Here is a 14,646-nt window from a genome sequence, read left to right as displayed (position 1 = left end):
TACGAATTGCAAATTGAAAAGGTACTTTATTTTTCACAATTCCGTCCAGGTACTCTGGGTCAATATAACTTATCAAACATTTCATATACATCTCAATTATTTTCATCATAGGACTGACCAGGGTTTCAGCTGGATAAGAAGTGGCCTTTCCTTTTAACGTTTTGGATACATTACAAATAGAAGCCAGATATAACTACATTGGTTAGACGTATAAAGAGGGGCATGAGATATCCCTAAACATGTTTAACACTGCCGCATTTGTTGCACCTGTATGTCCGTAACCTTTGCTACATTTGTATATAGTCTTGTATTTATTTCATTTTTTAAATTTTGGTTCATTTATATGTTTCAAGAACAAACATTGAACTTCTACCCCCTTTTTGTAGTTAAATGATTGCTCACTTAGGAGACAGCTTCAGGTATATCAAATACACAAGTACAAGTTTAGTTTCGCATTATAGCCATGGTGAATTTTCTAAATATGAAAGTTTTTGTACAATTGAATTGATTTTAGATATTAGGATAATAGTATATCCTTCCTAGTGGGTTTATATGAACATTTAGATTGTTTGTAGCATGTTTTATAAGCCAGTTTTCAGTTTGAACGTCCATACGTTCCTATCCGTACCGCCATAGATTTAGAAATTTTGTATTGTTTTTCAACAAAGATTTGACGCTCGATCTTTTCAATTCAATTTTATGGGAAAAAACAGCAGAAATGCATATGATTTTTTTTTTTACCTTTTGATAGATATATGTCTATGGTTTCAGGAAAGGTATCACTCTTATTGATTTAAATTTTCCTTCGGACCAAATTTTTGAGATCTATGTGACATGTTCAACCCCCTATTTTGCAATATTTGGTATCAAATAAGTGCTGGTTGTTGCCATGGTTACACAAAAAAAAAAGATTATATTTCACCATTATTACTATTGGAAATCAAATTTATGGACGATTCTCTTTCCATAAATATACACATGCATAACTCAAATAGTAAGCCTTATTTATTAGGAAGGAAGGGAAAGAGGGTGTTTAAAAATTATGAGTGTTAATTCTAAGTTTTTTGTCCTATCTGTGAATTAACACCACACCCTAGTGCATAATTTTCTCGTTGCGTTGGGTTGTTTCTTCTATATATTTGGTCGGGCTTCTGTTTATCTGACATTTTCCTCATTTCCATTCTCAATTTTATCAAGGATTTACTATACTCAAATATTTTTTAAAGATATGTACAGTTACATATATGCTGTTTGTCACTCCTTTGTGAAAGCAACAGAGATGGACAGCAAATTTTAATGTGATTCTTGTAAATAACAGTTAACAACATTGCAAATTTTAACAAAACAGATTACAAACAGTGGGTTAAAAACAGTTAATAGTTTTAAAAATTTATCAGTGAAATAACAATTTAAAACAAATTAAAACCTTGAAAAGGACAAAAACAGTTGAACATAAAAGGGTACCCCACCCCCCTTAAATATTTGAACTTAATACTTCATTTTCTTTGAAAGGACGGTAAATAACTATTCTATAATTAGCAAGTTGCCATACAGTTGAAAACAAGTTGCCATACAGTAAATTTGTCAACACGAGCAAGTTGCCGTACACTAGACTTTATTTCTTATGGTCTATATTCTTTAAAATACATCTTTTTGACAACAAATCTCAGTAAATATGATGCCACACTATAATAATCTAAAAATGTGTTTGGAAAAATAATGAAAAACAGTTCAATATCTTCAGAATGGGGCGACAGAGGACGATCGACCTCGTAATTTTCCGGTACTAAGTGGCAAGTTTTGGAGTATTACACAAAATCTTGTATTAATTTTGTACTTATCGGCTTAATAATTTAAAGAATTATATATCAGAAAATCAATTCTTAAGCGGCATCCTCATCAAATGAGTAGAAATGCTTTAAATTGGATGAATTCTTAACTTGTTTACTTTTTTTTCTATTTCTCTCCGCTTCGTTAGTACCCAATTTCCGGTGGCGATGATACACAGTGATGTTGGTAATAATACTGAATCATTTACCATTAATTTGTTTGTCAACGGCTATCGATAACAATGAGTTTACGCTCATCATAGAATAAAAGAGCAAAGTTCATGCATGTGCATGAGAACAAAAACAGAGAATGTTTATGAATTGAACAATAAATCAACACACAATGTTTAGTAATCGTATTACTTGATATTATATAAATAAGACATAGCTGAGAGGGTGATAGAGCAGATTGTTACCCCGAGAAAACATTGTCAACCGCGGCGAAGCCAAGGTTGACAATGCTTTTTCAAGGGGTACCAATCTGCTCTATCACCCTCTCAGCTATGTGTTATTTAATTTATTATACTGAATTGCCTATCATTATTGTCTTTTACAGAATACTTTTATTTTAAAAGTATTTTCTATGACTTCACGTAAATAACAACATTACAGGTATTAGAAAAAAACAACAAAAGTCAAGCAAGATGGTTTCTTTTATTTCAACATTGAAATAATAAAATCTGAGCCAAAACGTAGAACTAAAGCATTGCATTTAATACTTGGTGTAAATTCAATTCATTGTCCTTTAAATTATCGGTTTCTGATTGGTCTAGACTAGAGGGTAACATTAAAAAAAATTGTCACCCGCTCAGCCATGTGATAGAGTAAATTAACACTCTCGTATTATCCAATCAAAATACGGCATTTTAACATGAAGTATAATAAATGCGTTTAAAACCTTTGGCAAACCCACAGACTCAATGTATGTAACAAGTACGATGTGATAATTCAGCGTTACAGAGGAACTTTACCTAATCTGACCCATTCAATTGATAAACTGAGTGTGTAAAGAAATGGTCTCGTCTACACTATAATGAAAACGATTCTTTTGATGTTAAGTACTTGTTTCTTGTTTAAAACAAAACAAAACAGTTCTATAAGCTTATTCTGATAAAAATAAAAGCGGATAAAGTCTGTGATATTGAACTGAAAGCAATATACTCTCTTTGAGAATTTTTCTCCGAGATCGAAATCACAAGATAGCTGCATAAGATATAAATAAATTAATATTTGACAAAATCATGTTTTCTGCATTACGCTGAGAAGCAGTACTAGTGTGCATAAGTAGAAACTTCTAAGGTGGATATTTGATTTTTTTTTAATTTAAATTATATGTATAAGTTGTATTGATTTTTTTCCTTTTTCTAAGGCACTGACTGTAGAAACAATCATCAAAAACCGAAAGCATTTTATGCCCAATTAACAAAACAAGTGACAGTCTCTGGATCGGATACTGTGGTATTTGATAAGGTATTCACAAATACAGGTGATGCATACGATTCCAAAACGGGTATTTTTCGGGCACCTGTCAAAGGACTATACTACTTTGATTGTACCTTAATGTCGATTGGAACCCCATTACACCTTATATTAATGAAAAATAAAAGCATGCTGACCAGAGGACACAGCTTTAGTAACCGTGATTTTGGTTCGATATCTGGAACCATAGAGCTTGAGATGGGCGATAAAGTGTCTATACAACATTACTCGGCTGCAAGATCAGAAGCTATCCATGGTGAATACGCTAGTTTTACTGGGTACTTGATTTCAATCTCTTGACGATTTCAAAACTTTGGAAAATGCAACTACTATTAAAAGCAGTATATTTACATTACAAATAAGTTGTTCTTGTTTTTAGTAAAATTGGTTACTTTCATTTGGTTTGAATAAAGAACTATCATCGGTACAAGGACATAATTAAAAAATATTACTCAACATGCAGACATCTTATATGTTCAGGTATTTCACATCCAATCTTTTATCATGGTAATATTCTATACAAAGCACACACCTGTCAGTATTCACATCAGAAGCTAACAAAACCTTTAAACAAAGGGATATAGTTACGATACTGTTGTCAGGTCACTAAAGATTGCATATTTCGATATTTTATCTTTCGTCCCTCTTTTGTCAAAGTTTGTGTAAAATTTGCAAGCGTAGGTTAGAAACTAATGATGAAAACATGTGCGCGCTTAGCCATTTGCATCGTATGTGTTAGAAAGAAATGCACTCTTACTCGTTCAGTGTATAATCACTTGTTTATATGTCTTTTGACCGAGTTAAGCCTTTTCAATTGATATTTTATAATGTGTCTTTCTATGCCGTGATGTTATACTATTGTTTCATGTAAGGGTGAAGGTTTGTACCTATTAAAAAGTTTAAATCCGCTGCCTTTGTTTGCACCTGTTCAAAGGCAGGAACTTAACGTTCAGTGGTTTTTGTTTGTTGATGTTGTTGCTCATTTTGATATTGATTAGATCGTTGGTTTTCCTGTTTGATTGGCTTTATATTTTTTCTGAGGCTTTTATAGCTTGCTGATTGTGACTTGGATGGAGATTTGTCTCATTCGCACTCATTCTAAATCTTCTGATTCTATTCGAGAATGACAACAGTATGACTATGTCCTTTATTAATGAGTCTTAAGTCAATAAAAAGTATTTTGGTGACATAAACAGAAAAGAAGTAAATATTCAAAAAGAGGCAATAGCAGCCAAAGTGGAAAATATCCTCTATAAAAATGTATAGCAAAAGCTACACAGCCTGCTACACTATTAATTACTAGAGGCTGCATGTACAAATGTACAGTATGTAATTCGACATTAGAAGGTGAAACCTTATACATTTTGTAATCTGGTCGAATCATTTCTTCCATCACGCGATACAATCATCAACGATCAATATTAGGTAAAAATTTAAAGATGCTTTTCATAGACGGTGTTTTGTATTACGTTTTCTAAAACTTCAGTTCTGATATGTTTTCCACTGGAAAGATTATCTTGGTTGTGCTTATCACTGCTATGAATCATGTTGTAAAGTCAGATGCTAAGGGAAACTGTTCAAATGGTATGTATTGTATGTTATTGTAAATTACGAAATACATGAAATATGGTATAATTGCAAATGAGACAACTATCAACCAAACACCAAATAACGATAATGTAAACGGTTGTAGGTCCATAGACAACATTCAACACTTGCCAAAACCCGTATCATATAGTAAGATATTGAGTCCAAAAATGTGACACAATTTGAGAGAGAAATCTAACGGCTAGATTAAAAAGAGCAACAATAAGCGGACAGTGGCGGATCTAGAAATTTTCATAAGAGGGGGCCCACTGACTGGCTAAGGTGGGGGGGGGATTCCGTCACGCTTCAGTGATTCCCTATATAACCAACCAAAATTTTTCTGAAAAAGGGGGGCCCGCCTCCCCCCCCCCCCCCCCCCTAAATCCGCCTCTGGCGGAACAGTAAATTATTTGCACAAAACAAAAGACAACCGCTAGATTACAAGGCTCCAGACAATGCATAAAGTATGTTGCGGGGTTTGCCATATATGTGAGCGTCAAATCTTGTCTTTACAGTAATACTTCAGTGTTTAAATATGTTATATGGTTCAGATTTTATATGAGATTCACTTATAAATATAATAACACAGACATTTTCCCATTGGTAATGTTTTGAATAATTATAAAAATAGGGAGATGTGGTTTGATTGCCAAAGAAACAACAATTACTATCCACCAATGTTCAAATGAAGAGGATTTAGGCAGTTAGGCAACCGTACGGCTTTCAGCAATGAGAATAACCCATTTCGTATGGTTGGCTATAAATGCCCCCACACGAAAAAAAATGAAATAATTCAATCGAGAAAAACAGACCAATTTACAACAAAGCAGTATACGAAAAACCTAAAATGTCAAGCACGACCTAATGATAACCACTTAGCTACAAGGCTCCTGATCATGAATTTCTACAGGCACATTTTTTCTGTTGATGAATGGTTTGTTATTGCGTTTACCTCCTTGATCGTGTTTTCTGGAAAGGAGTTTTTGTATTGAAATAGACCATTGTCTATTTTATATTTTGCAAGCTGTTGTAAAGAAAATGAATAAAATGAAATCAAGGGTTGCGTCAATGTGACAAAAAAAAAACCGTTACAGAATGCAAAATACATCTATCGGTCCGATCAAAAGACTCCTCACTTGTTTGTGTGACAGTTATTCGTCCTTTGTATACCTTGTAGTTCAATTAAAATAATTCGAGATAATAGTATATATTATGTCGAATTATTTTAAATGAATTACAAGGTATACATAGGTCGGCAAACTGTATGTTAATATAATACTTCTAAAGGTTGAGACCGTTTTCTTTGACCTGCAACTCCCTTTATATCATACAAAGTCGAAAGTATTTGTGATATGACGTTTTTAAAAATATCGCGTTCTGCACTTCCTAAATTTGTCTTTGAAATCATCTATTTTTTCACAAAATTTAGAGAAAATATCCAGATTCGGAGACCATTATCGATCTGTGTCTTATACGCTTTTGCGCATGCTCCGTAGACGAACTACCCGTCAACGAGGTCAACGGCCGACTCGCACCACTTAAACACTCTCACTAATTATTACAACTTGCATCAGTTGATCAAAAAAAGGAATATAACAAACTTGAAGAAATGTGTTTAATCATTAGTCTTCTCTCAGTAAATTCTTCCTTTTTCGGAGCACCAGAGTCACACAGAGACAGAACTCCTGGTGCCACTCGAAAAAAAAATACAAAAAGTCGCACCCATTTAGAAATGTTTTAAATAATCAGAGAGTTGTAGATTCTTCTTTTCTGAGTTTTTTCTCCATTCTTTCAGCACCCGTTTCACACAGAGGCAGATCTTGATACGCACCTTTCGTAAGAAAAACACTATAAATAGATGTTTTAATCATCAGTTTTCTTGGTAGTCTTCTTCTCTGAGTTATTTTCTCCGTTCTAGGAGCACATGAGTAACACCGACACCCGAAGAGGCATTGTCATAGCGAATACCTACAGGAGAACCAACCAATTTTACCACACATTTCTGATTTAGTTTTATACTGCAATAGCAATCTCGTACAATAGATAGAAGCATTTTGTTTTATTTCAACCCTTCAATCGTGCTGCAGTTACTTATTGTTTTGTTTTCAGTGTTTAGATGTTTCAATTGTTTTTTTTTAAACATTGGTATTACCACTTAGAATTATTGTATTACATTCTGAATGCATGTTTCTCATTTGTAAGGATATTGCTAGCGATTAGTTACTGAATTAAGACTGTATGTATTACAATCTATAGGGTTGAATAATACATGAAAAGAATAACAGGAATTACCAAAAACTATCGGACAGGTCATAAGTAACTGTTTTTATTCTGTTTTGTTTTAAGAAATTCTCAAACCAGAATATCCACTTTAAATAAATACGAACTGGAATCTTAAAGGTTTTAGAAATTACTGTGTTTGATTTTGCTAGAAAACATTACAGACATATCTGCGTTAAAGCACTCCGTTTTAATTCATGGTAGTGTTTTAACGTCGCACAGAGAAATGAACAGGGTACAATTATCTTGCATGTTAACAAAAGAGAGGCGAAAGATATCAGAGGAGCATTCAAACTCTCGGAAGTCAAAAATCAACTGACAACGTCGACGTTTTTGCTAACAAAGACCCACACCGACAGTAAAACAATAGTACACAAAATACAACAAAGAAACCCAAAGACTGAGCAACACGAACCCCAACAAAAACTGGGTTGAACTAATATACTCAAGAAGGTTAAGCAGATCCTGCTCAACACGTTACACCCGTACGCGCGTCGTGTTGCTCCTTTGATATATTAGCCTTGTTCGTCATAGCTGATGGTAAGAAACAAAGATAGATACCATTCGTTCAGAAAACAATATCAATTTGATTTCTATGGCCTGATGGTGACTATTAAAATATTTTTACTACATACCTTTATGTTTCCAGATCGGACAGAAACTGTCATGGAAAAGCTTTTAAATTTTGTAAAAGAAATCAAACAAATAAGTTCAGGTAACTATCATAATGTGAGTCCAAAATGTTTACTGAATACGGTAGACCATCTATATTTACGTATACGGTTCTATACTAACTATAGCTCTGGGATTTTAAAACAGTGTTATGGCTTGTAGGTTTTAATAACAATACACATTGTAAATCACATTTCAGATGTATCGGTCAATTTTTTTAAAGATATAACAACCCCTCAAATAAACGAAATTATTTGTCCTCGATGCTTTGCTTTCACACCAATGGGCATTTCATTTGCGCCACTAACTATATTCCATTTGCGCCAAAATAAAACATTTCATTGGCGACAATAATGCAGGTAAATACAGATGCATAGTATAAAATAATAGTTTTATCCAACAGAGAGCTTACTTTAATATATTAAAACACATATAATAAAACATTCATCAAACGCGGTGGTCATAAAAACTTAGAGACTATACTATTTCAACTATCACTATGACTACATACCAAAAACGAATACAGAGAAATGGTGAAAATAATACAAAATGTCTTTGGAGGATATTTATCTAGATTTTTACGCTCCATGATATTACAAGCTGTGAGTATATTTTAATTTGTTCTTTTTTTTAAGGCACTGACTGTAGGAGCAATAACCATAAACCGATAGGATTTTATGCCATGTTGTCGAAAACTGTGACAATTTCTGGATCGTCAAACGTGGTTTTTGCTAAGGTTTTCACTAATGCAGGAAATGCTTATGATTCAAAAACGGGGATTTTTCGAGCACCTGTTAAAGGACTGTACTACTTCAACTGTAATTTTTTGTCAGATGGATCCAAATTGCACATTGTATTAGTGAAAGACAACATCAAGCTGACCTATGGACACAGCCGAAAAACGCAAGATGCAGGTTCGATAACTGGTACCCTTGAGCTTCAGAAAGGAGATAAAGTGTCTATACAACATTACTCAGGTGTCGGTTCAGAAACTATGCAGGATTCATACAGTAGCTTTACTGGGTATCTGATTTCAACCTCTTGATGTTTTCAAAACCTTCCAAAATGCATATAATATTAAAAACAGAATATTGACGTAAATCAAATTAGTTATTATTTACAAAATTGCTTCCGATCTTTAGTTTCGCAGTTAAAAGTTAGACTCCATTTCAAACTATTAAATTTATTTAGTAGCTAATTTGAAGATTCCTATTTTCTCTGAAGCACTAAAGTTTAATGATTTCTTTTCTTTGCTATATTATTTGCCATTACATATATTGTCATTGTTCTTGGTTTGTATTACTTATGTATCACATAACCGCTTAAGGGGTCTCATTGGAAGGAGTTCGCCTCATGTGTGAGATCGTTTGTAACCTCAGAAATAGATTACATTAGCTGGATTTTGCAAAACTTTTAGGAATTTTGGTCCACAATGCTCTTTAACTTCGTACTGTATTTGTCCTTTTTTACTTTTTTGGATTCGAGCGTCACTGATGAGTCATTTTTAGACAAAACGCGCGTCTGGCATATATACAAAATTTAATCCTGGTTTCTATGATGAGTTTATTGATTTATCTTCAGCTGTGTAAAATTTAGGAACTAGTTCGTCTATATTTGAATATTACTTTTACTGTTAAGTTTATCTCTTGTGATATCCATTCGACGTTCCTCAGTACTTTTATATCCCGTCATTGTGTTATTGTGCTATAGTTAACTTGGTATTTTTGTCTTTCAATTTTGCTTATGTGCTTTGTCTCTATGCCCTTTTGTTTTTCTATGTTTCATATTTCTTTGTTTTCATAGTGATTTAGATTATAATACAATGTTGACTGTTGTACCCCTATTTTGACATTTTTACCTATTATGTCTGTTTGATTTGTTAACACATCGTTGTCAATATAATTGAATTTAATGCGACTGTCACATAGTTGAGAGAAATAGCTAGCTACAAAACAAGGTTAAATCCACCATTTGCTATATAAGAAAATGTCTGTACCAAGTCAGGAATATGACAGTTTGAGTTGACAAAAGTAATATAATTGCGGACCATTTCAAATGCATTGATCTTCCAAAAAAAGGGGTTCCAACCCGCGGAACCTCAATCCCTGGATCCACCCCTAGTTGGGCGCTTACAAGTATCACTTAACCCCAACACGTTCTTTATATGCCTATCCCTGTAGTTCAGTAGTTGTCGTTGGCTCATGTCTGTCACGGATTTGTTTTTTGTTAAATGTTTTATTAAACATCAAGCCGTTGGTTTTCAATTGAATTGTTTCCTATTTGTCATGTCGGGGACTGTTGTAGTCGACTACACGGTATGGGGTTTTCTTATTGTTGAAGGTCTTACGATTACATATAATTGATAACGTCTACTTTATTTGAACTTCGGTGGATTGTTGTTTTATATTAGCAATCATACTACATCTCCTTATTTGTAAACTAGTATATCAAGGATCAAGATCTCTCTCATCACTCTTAAAATGTTTAGATAATATTTACATTTCTATAAAGCAACAATATCTTCTTTATGACAGTATGGTTGGATTGGTACTGAACTATTCTTCCGAAATATGGCGTTTTCAACGACATAGAGATTATTCATAACCGTTTTTGTAGGTTTGCTTTAAAATTAGGTAAACGTGCTCTTATTAGTTTTCTTTGTGGCGAGCTTGGTCAACTACCTTTGTATGTTTTGAGAAAACAATTAATCTTAAAATATAGGTTAGATATTGTTACATATTTAAACAGCTTTTGTATATGATGTACAACAAATTTTAAATGACGATGCAAATCATATAAAATTTTATACAATCAAGTTGTAACGTACAGCGATCATGGTGTGACGATACATTGGTGTATTGATTTTGTGGTGCTACGCCTAGTGTCAAATTTGTCATGCATGTTTAGGACTAAATTAAATATATTGTAGATAGTTTCGTAATAAAACGGCTTTAGATATGTTATACGACAATAATACATAAACAGATAAAAGGTATGAACATTAAAAGAGACCACAACAAAGACTATCGAGTAATACCCATAAATAACAGAAATAGACGTTTAATCAACAATGAACAACAAAAAATCCGGACAGCCGGACGTTTGTCTAAAAATAAAGTGGTGCTCATCTAGTTTAACATGCAATCCCTCCCTGACAAGACACGCAATGCAGTGTGCTTAATCAGTATAACATGCACCCTCCCCAGTCAGATTTAGTACGCGCAAAATATATAGCTGTGTATTTCTGAGTGTTTGTTTATTTTACATTGGCTAGAGGTATAGGGGTGGATGGGATCTCTCTTAACATGTTTAATCCCACCGCATTTTTTTGCGCTTGTTCCAAGTATAAAGCCTCGGGCATTTGTTACTAGTAGTCTTATAAGTTTATCAATTTTAGTTCATTTAGTTGTTCAGAAATTTAGTCTGACGTCCATTTTCACTGAACTAGTACACAGTTTTGTTTAGGGGTCAACGGAAGTGCGCATTTCGCTGTGTTGAAGACAAATTGGTGGCCTTCGGCTGTTTTGTTTACTCTTTGTTCGGGTTGTTGTTTCTTTTAAACATTCCCAATTCGATTCTCTATTTAAACTTGTAACCTTCCGACTTTTTTTCTGTTTTGACTTTATTTGGCAGTAAACAATACAAGAAAAACAAACTACAAAGTGCAGCTTCAAACAGGAATACAGCAAGATAATTAATTTAAAAAATGCGGTCAAAAGTCAAAATTTGCTCGTCGCGAAACAATGCTACATTTTGATATTCATTTGAAATAAAATAATTGTTATGATTTACACCTCGTTACCTTTTCAAATATAACTATTGTTGTTTTTTTTTTGTTTACAACATTATTACAAAAACACCTTTTGACTTCGAAATTAAGTAGACCATAAAAGCGATGGTCATTATCTTTCTTCTGTTGTAAGTTTAATTTAGTCATTTTGCGTCATGGATTGGTAAAGATGTCATAATGTATGTTTTTAAATATGAAGAAAGGAGTAGTCCGGTTGTCCTGTACGTCAATGAGACACACACAAAAAAAGCGAAAAAAAAAAATTAACAAAAGGGGGTAACAGTCATTTTTCAACAAAAGAATACATCAAAAGATTACACATTTTGTTAGAAAAAGAGCAAATTCGTGAGAAGTTGTGTAGGACTTGAATGGCCAAACTGACAAAAAAAAATGAATCAATCAATTTTTGGTATTTTAAAATTGTTTTGTTTTAATATCGGGAAATCTTCAAAAAACAAAACCCACATGCATTAAATTAACAGAAGGTCTCTCGAGCTTTTAAATATCACAACGTAGGAGTATGTATATATAACCTTAATTGATAAGATGTTTTGTGATTTAACACCATCAACTTAAAGATTTTAACAATCAATAACGTATGTTTTTTTTTTAATTATTTAATGATATCAGCTCTGAACATTATTATTCTTAAAAAGGAAACTGTTGTATGTGATGGTATAAAATAATATTTAAAACATATTTCTTTTTAAAGTTTTGTGAAAAGAACATTTCATTTTATGTATTGAAATGTGTAACAAATCCCGAGTGAAAGGCCTCTGACAGACTGAGTGAGCATCAAATCATTGTCAACGATAGCCTATGACAAACAAGTTACATGTATGAAGTAGGTATCCAACGAGGACGCGGTGTGTCAGTGTAAGATCACCCCCGTAAGATCGGTGCAAAGCTATAGATAGAACGGCGGACCAGTTTAGAAGAATAGAACATATAAAATTACATAGACAAAAAGAAAAGCGAAAATGACAGAAATTTTAGTAAAATCTGTATCTGATGTACAACAAACAATACAAAATTATGAAACAGAAAATCATGCTAAATTCCGAGTGGTTAAAAAGGATATTAACTACGGAAATGACGGAAAAGGTACATGGTCCACTTTGAAAAGGGGGAGGGGGGTATTTTCACCAGAAAATACTTGAACTTCAGTTAAAGTTTTCCAAGAAACAATATCCTTAATTACTTTTACAAAAAGGCTCTTGGCTAAAGGACAAGTGCATATAAATGCAGTACATTGCCTACAAATTATAATATCAAACTAAAGTCACATTTGTTGACATGTTTGATGATTTAGAAAACAGGATTGAAATATCTGCATCAAGATAAATATTCTACTACATGTTCATTCAGGCTCTTTTGTTATAATAAACACCCATGCAACCACGCATCCCATATTGCTGATAGGACCCGACACAAATATCAATTTCGAGTTTCGGTAGTTAAGCTTGGGATGGTCATTTTAAGATGCATTATTTGAATATAATCAAATATGAAAATTATTCATATTTATATTGATATATTTATATTTTTATTCTTCTTCAATATATCTAGTTATTATGACAGATCTACCATCATCAGGGGTCCAACTGTCAATTTAATGTTAAAGTCTTTAACTTTGATCTACTAAGCATATCCCCAATACTTTTATGTTTGCTATACGCAACTATTGGTGCTGTATTGAATATTTGTACACAGTCTTCGTCGAACTGTAATAAATGCCAGTGTTTCATTATACGTTTCTTTATTTTACGTATATAATTATGGATTATATTTAGTTATTAAAACTAACGGAATACTTTGCTTCTCTTTAGATTTGTTTTGTTGTAATAAATCAGTACGGTCAATTGATAAAGCATCAGTAATACTATCATCTATTTCAGCGTTATCATAACCCCTACTTTGAAATTAGTTAGATTGTTTATTAATTTGTTATGGTCACTTGTATTTCTAATTTGCCGTATTGCTTCACCTTTAATAAACCCTCTGAATGCTGTGAGTGACAGCTATATCTGTGCAGAAACAGATAAGAATTTGTTTCTTTAAAATGTATTTCAAGGTCAAGGATGCCATATGTTGTAAATCGTTGACCTTTAATTACATCAACATCCAAGAACGACATCTTATCGTTTTTGATTTCATAGGTGAACTTTAATAAAGGGTTATAATCATTTGCTAGACGAAAAAAATCTATAATTTCATCTGATGTTCCATCATATATAATGAATCCATCGTCTCTATATCTGCCATGATAGAATATTTTGTCTTTATATTGAAATGCAGAAATAATTTGATTCATTATTTCAAACATAAGTATGTCACAGATTTCCGGTGAAGGAACTGCTCCAATTGCCGTACCTGTTACTTGTTTGTAAATTTTCACATCAAATTCAAATACATTGTTTTCTAAAATAATTCTCAACAAATGTATTAATACATTGACCATGTTGACTGGCGGAGCATTGACTTTGAAGTTTGATTTGTCAAAACTGTCATAGGCTCGTTCAACCGCACTCAATGACGCTTCTTGAGGTAGATTAGTAAACATCTGTGTTATATCATATGAAACCAAAAGGCTGTTTGCCATAGGTTTTAATTTCTCAATGATATTAATGAACGATTTAGTATCTTTTATATATGTAGACTGATTTTGAACTATTGGTATAAGAAAAAAGTCAACGTAATGACCTATAAGTTCAGTTACAGAACCACACTGTGATATAATTGGTCTACCAGGTGGAATTATATTTAATTCATTTAATCCATCATGTTGTATTTGTTTAAACGTCTCTGTTTCAAGACGATGAACTTTTGGGAGAATATAAATTCTCCCTAATCGTGCATCTCTTAATTTTTGATCATAGAAATCATAATCCAGCTACCCGGATAAAGGTCAATGCCAACATATGATCATAGAAATCATAATCCAGCTACCCGGATAAAGGTCAATGCCATAATATGATCATAGAAATCATAATCCAGCTACCCAGATAA

At 32.9% G+C, this 14,646-nt stretch overlaps 2 protein-coding genes across 2 annotated transcripts in view; both read left to right on the top strand.

Annotated features, from left to right (window-relative positions):
- LOC139523421 (complement C1q-like protein 4) overlaps positions 1-3,666 on the top strand; it is an 8,183-nt gene extending 4,517 nt beyond the window's left edge. Inside the window, exon 3 of the mRNA XM_071317456.1 lies at positions 3,199-3,666. Within this exon, the coding sequence (XP_071173557.1) occupies positions 3,199-3,608 (410 nt within the window). The 3' untranslated portion in view covers positions 3,609-3,666. The remainder of the gene's footprint in view (positions 1-3,198) is intronic.
- Positions 3,667-4,754: 1,088 nt separating this feature from the next.
- Positions 4,755-8,937, top strand: LOC139522363 (adiponectin-like). The gene is made up of 3 exons (XM_071315892.1): positions 4,755-4,892; positions 7,825-7,890; positions 8,483-8,937. The coding sequence occupies exons 1-3, from the start codon at positions 4,802-4,804 to the stop codon at positions 8,890-8,892; spliced, it is 567 nt and encodes a 188-aa protein (XP_071171993.1). The 5' UTR covers positions 4,755-4,801; the 3' UTR covers positions 8,893-8,937.
- The last annotated feature ends 5,709 nt before the right edge of the window (positions 8,938-14,646 follow it).

This window comes from Mytilus edulis, chromosome 5 (assembly GCF_963676685.1).
Source record: "Mytilus edulis chromosome 5, xbMytEdul2.2, whole genome shotgun sequence".
In the NCBI taxonomy this organism is placed as follows: Eukaryota; Metazoa; Mollusca; class Bivalvia; order Mytilida; family Mytilidae; genus Mytilus; species Mytilus edulis.
Note: the sequence above shows the minus strand (reverse complement) of the source record. Positions and strands in the feature narration are given on the sequence as shown.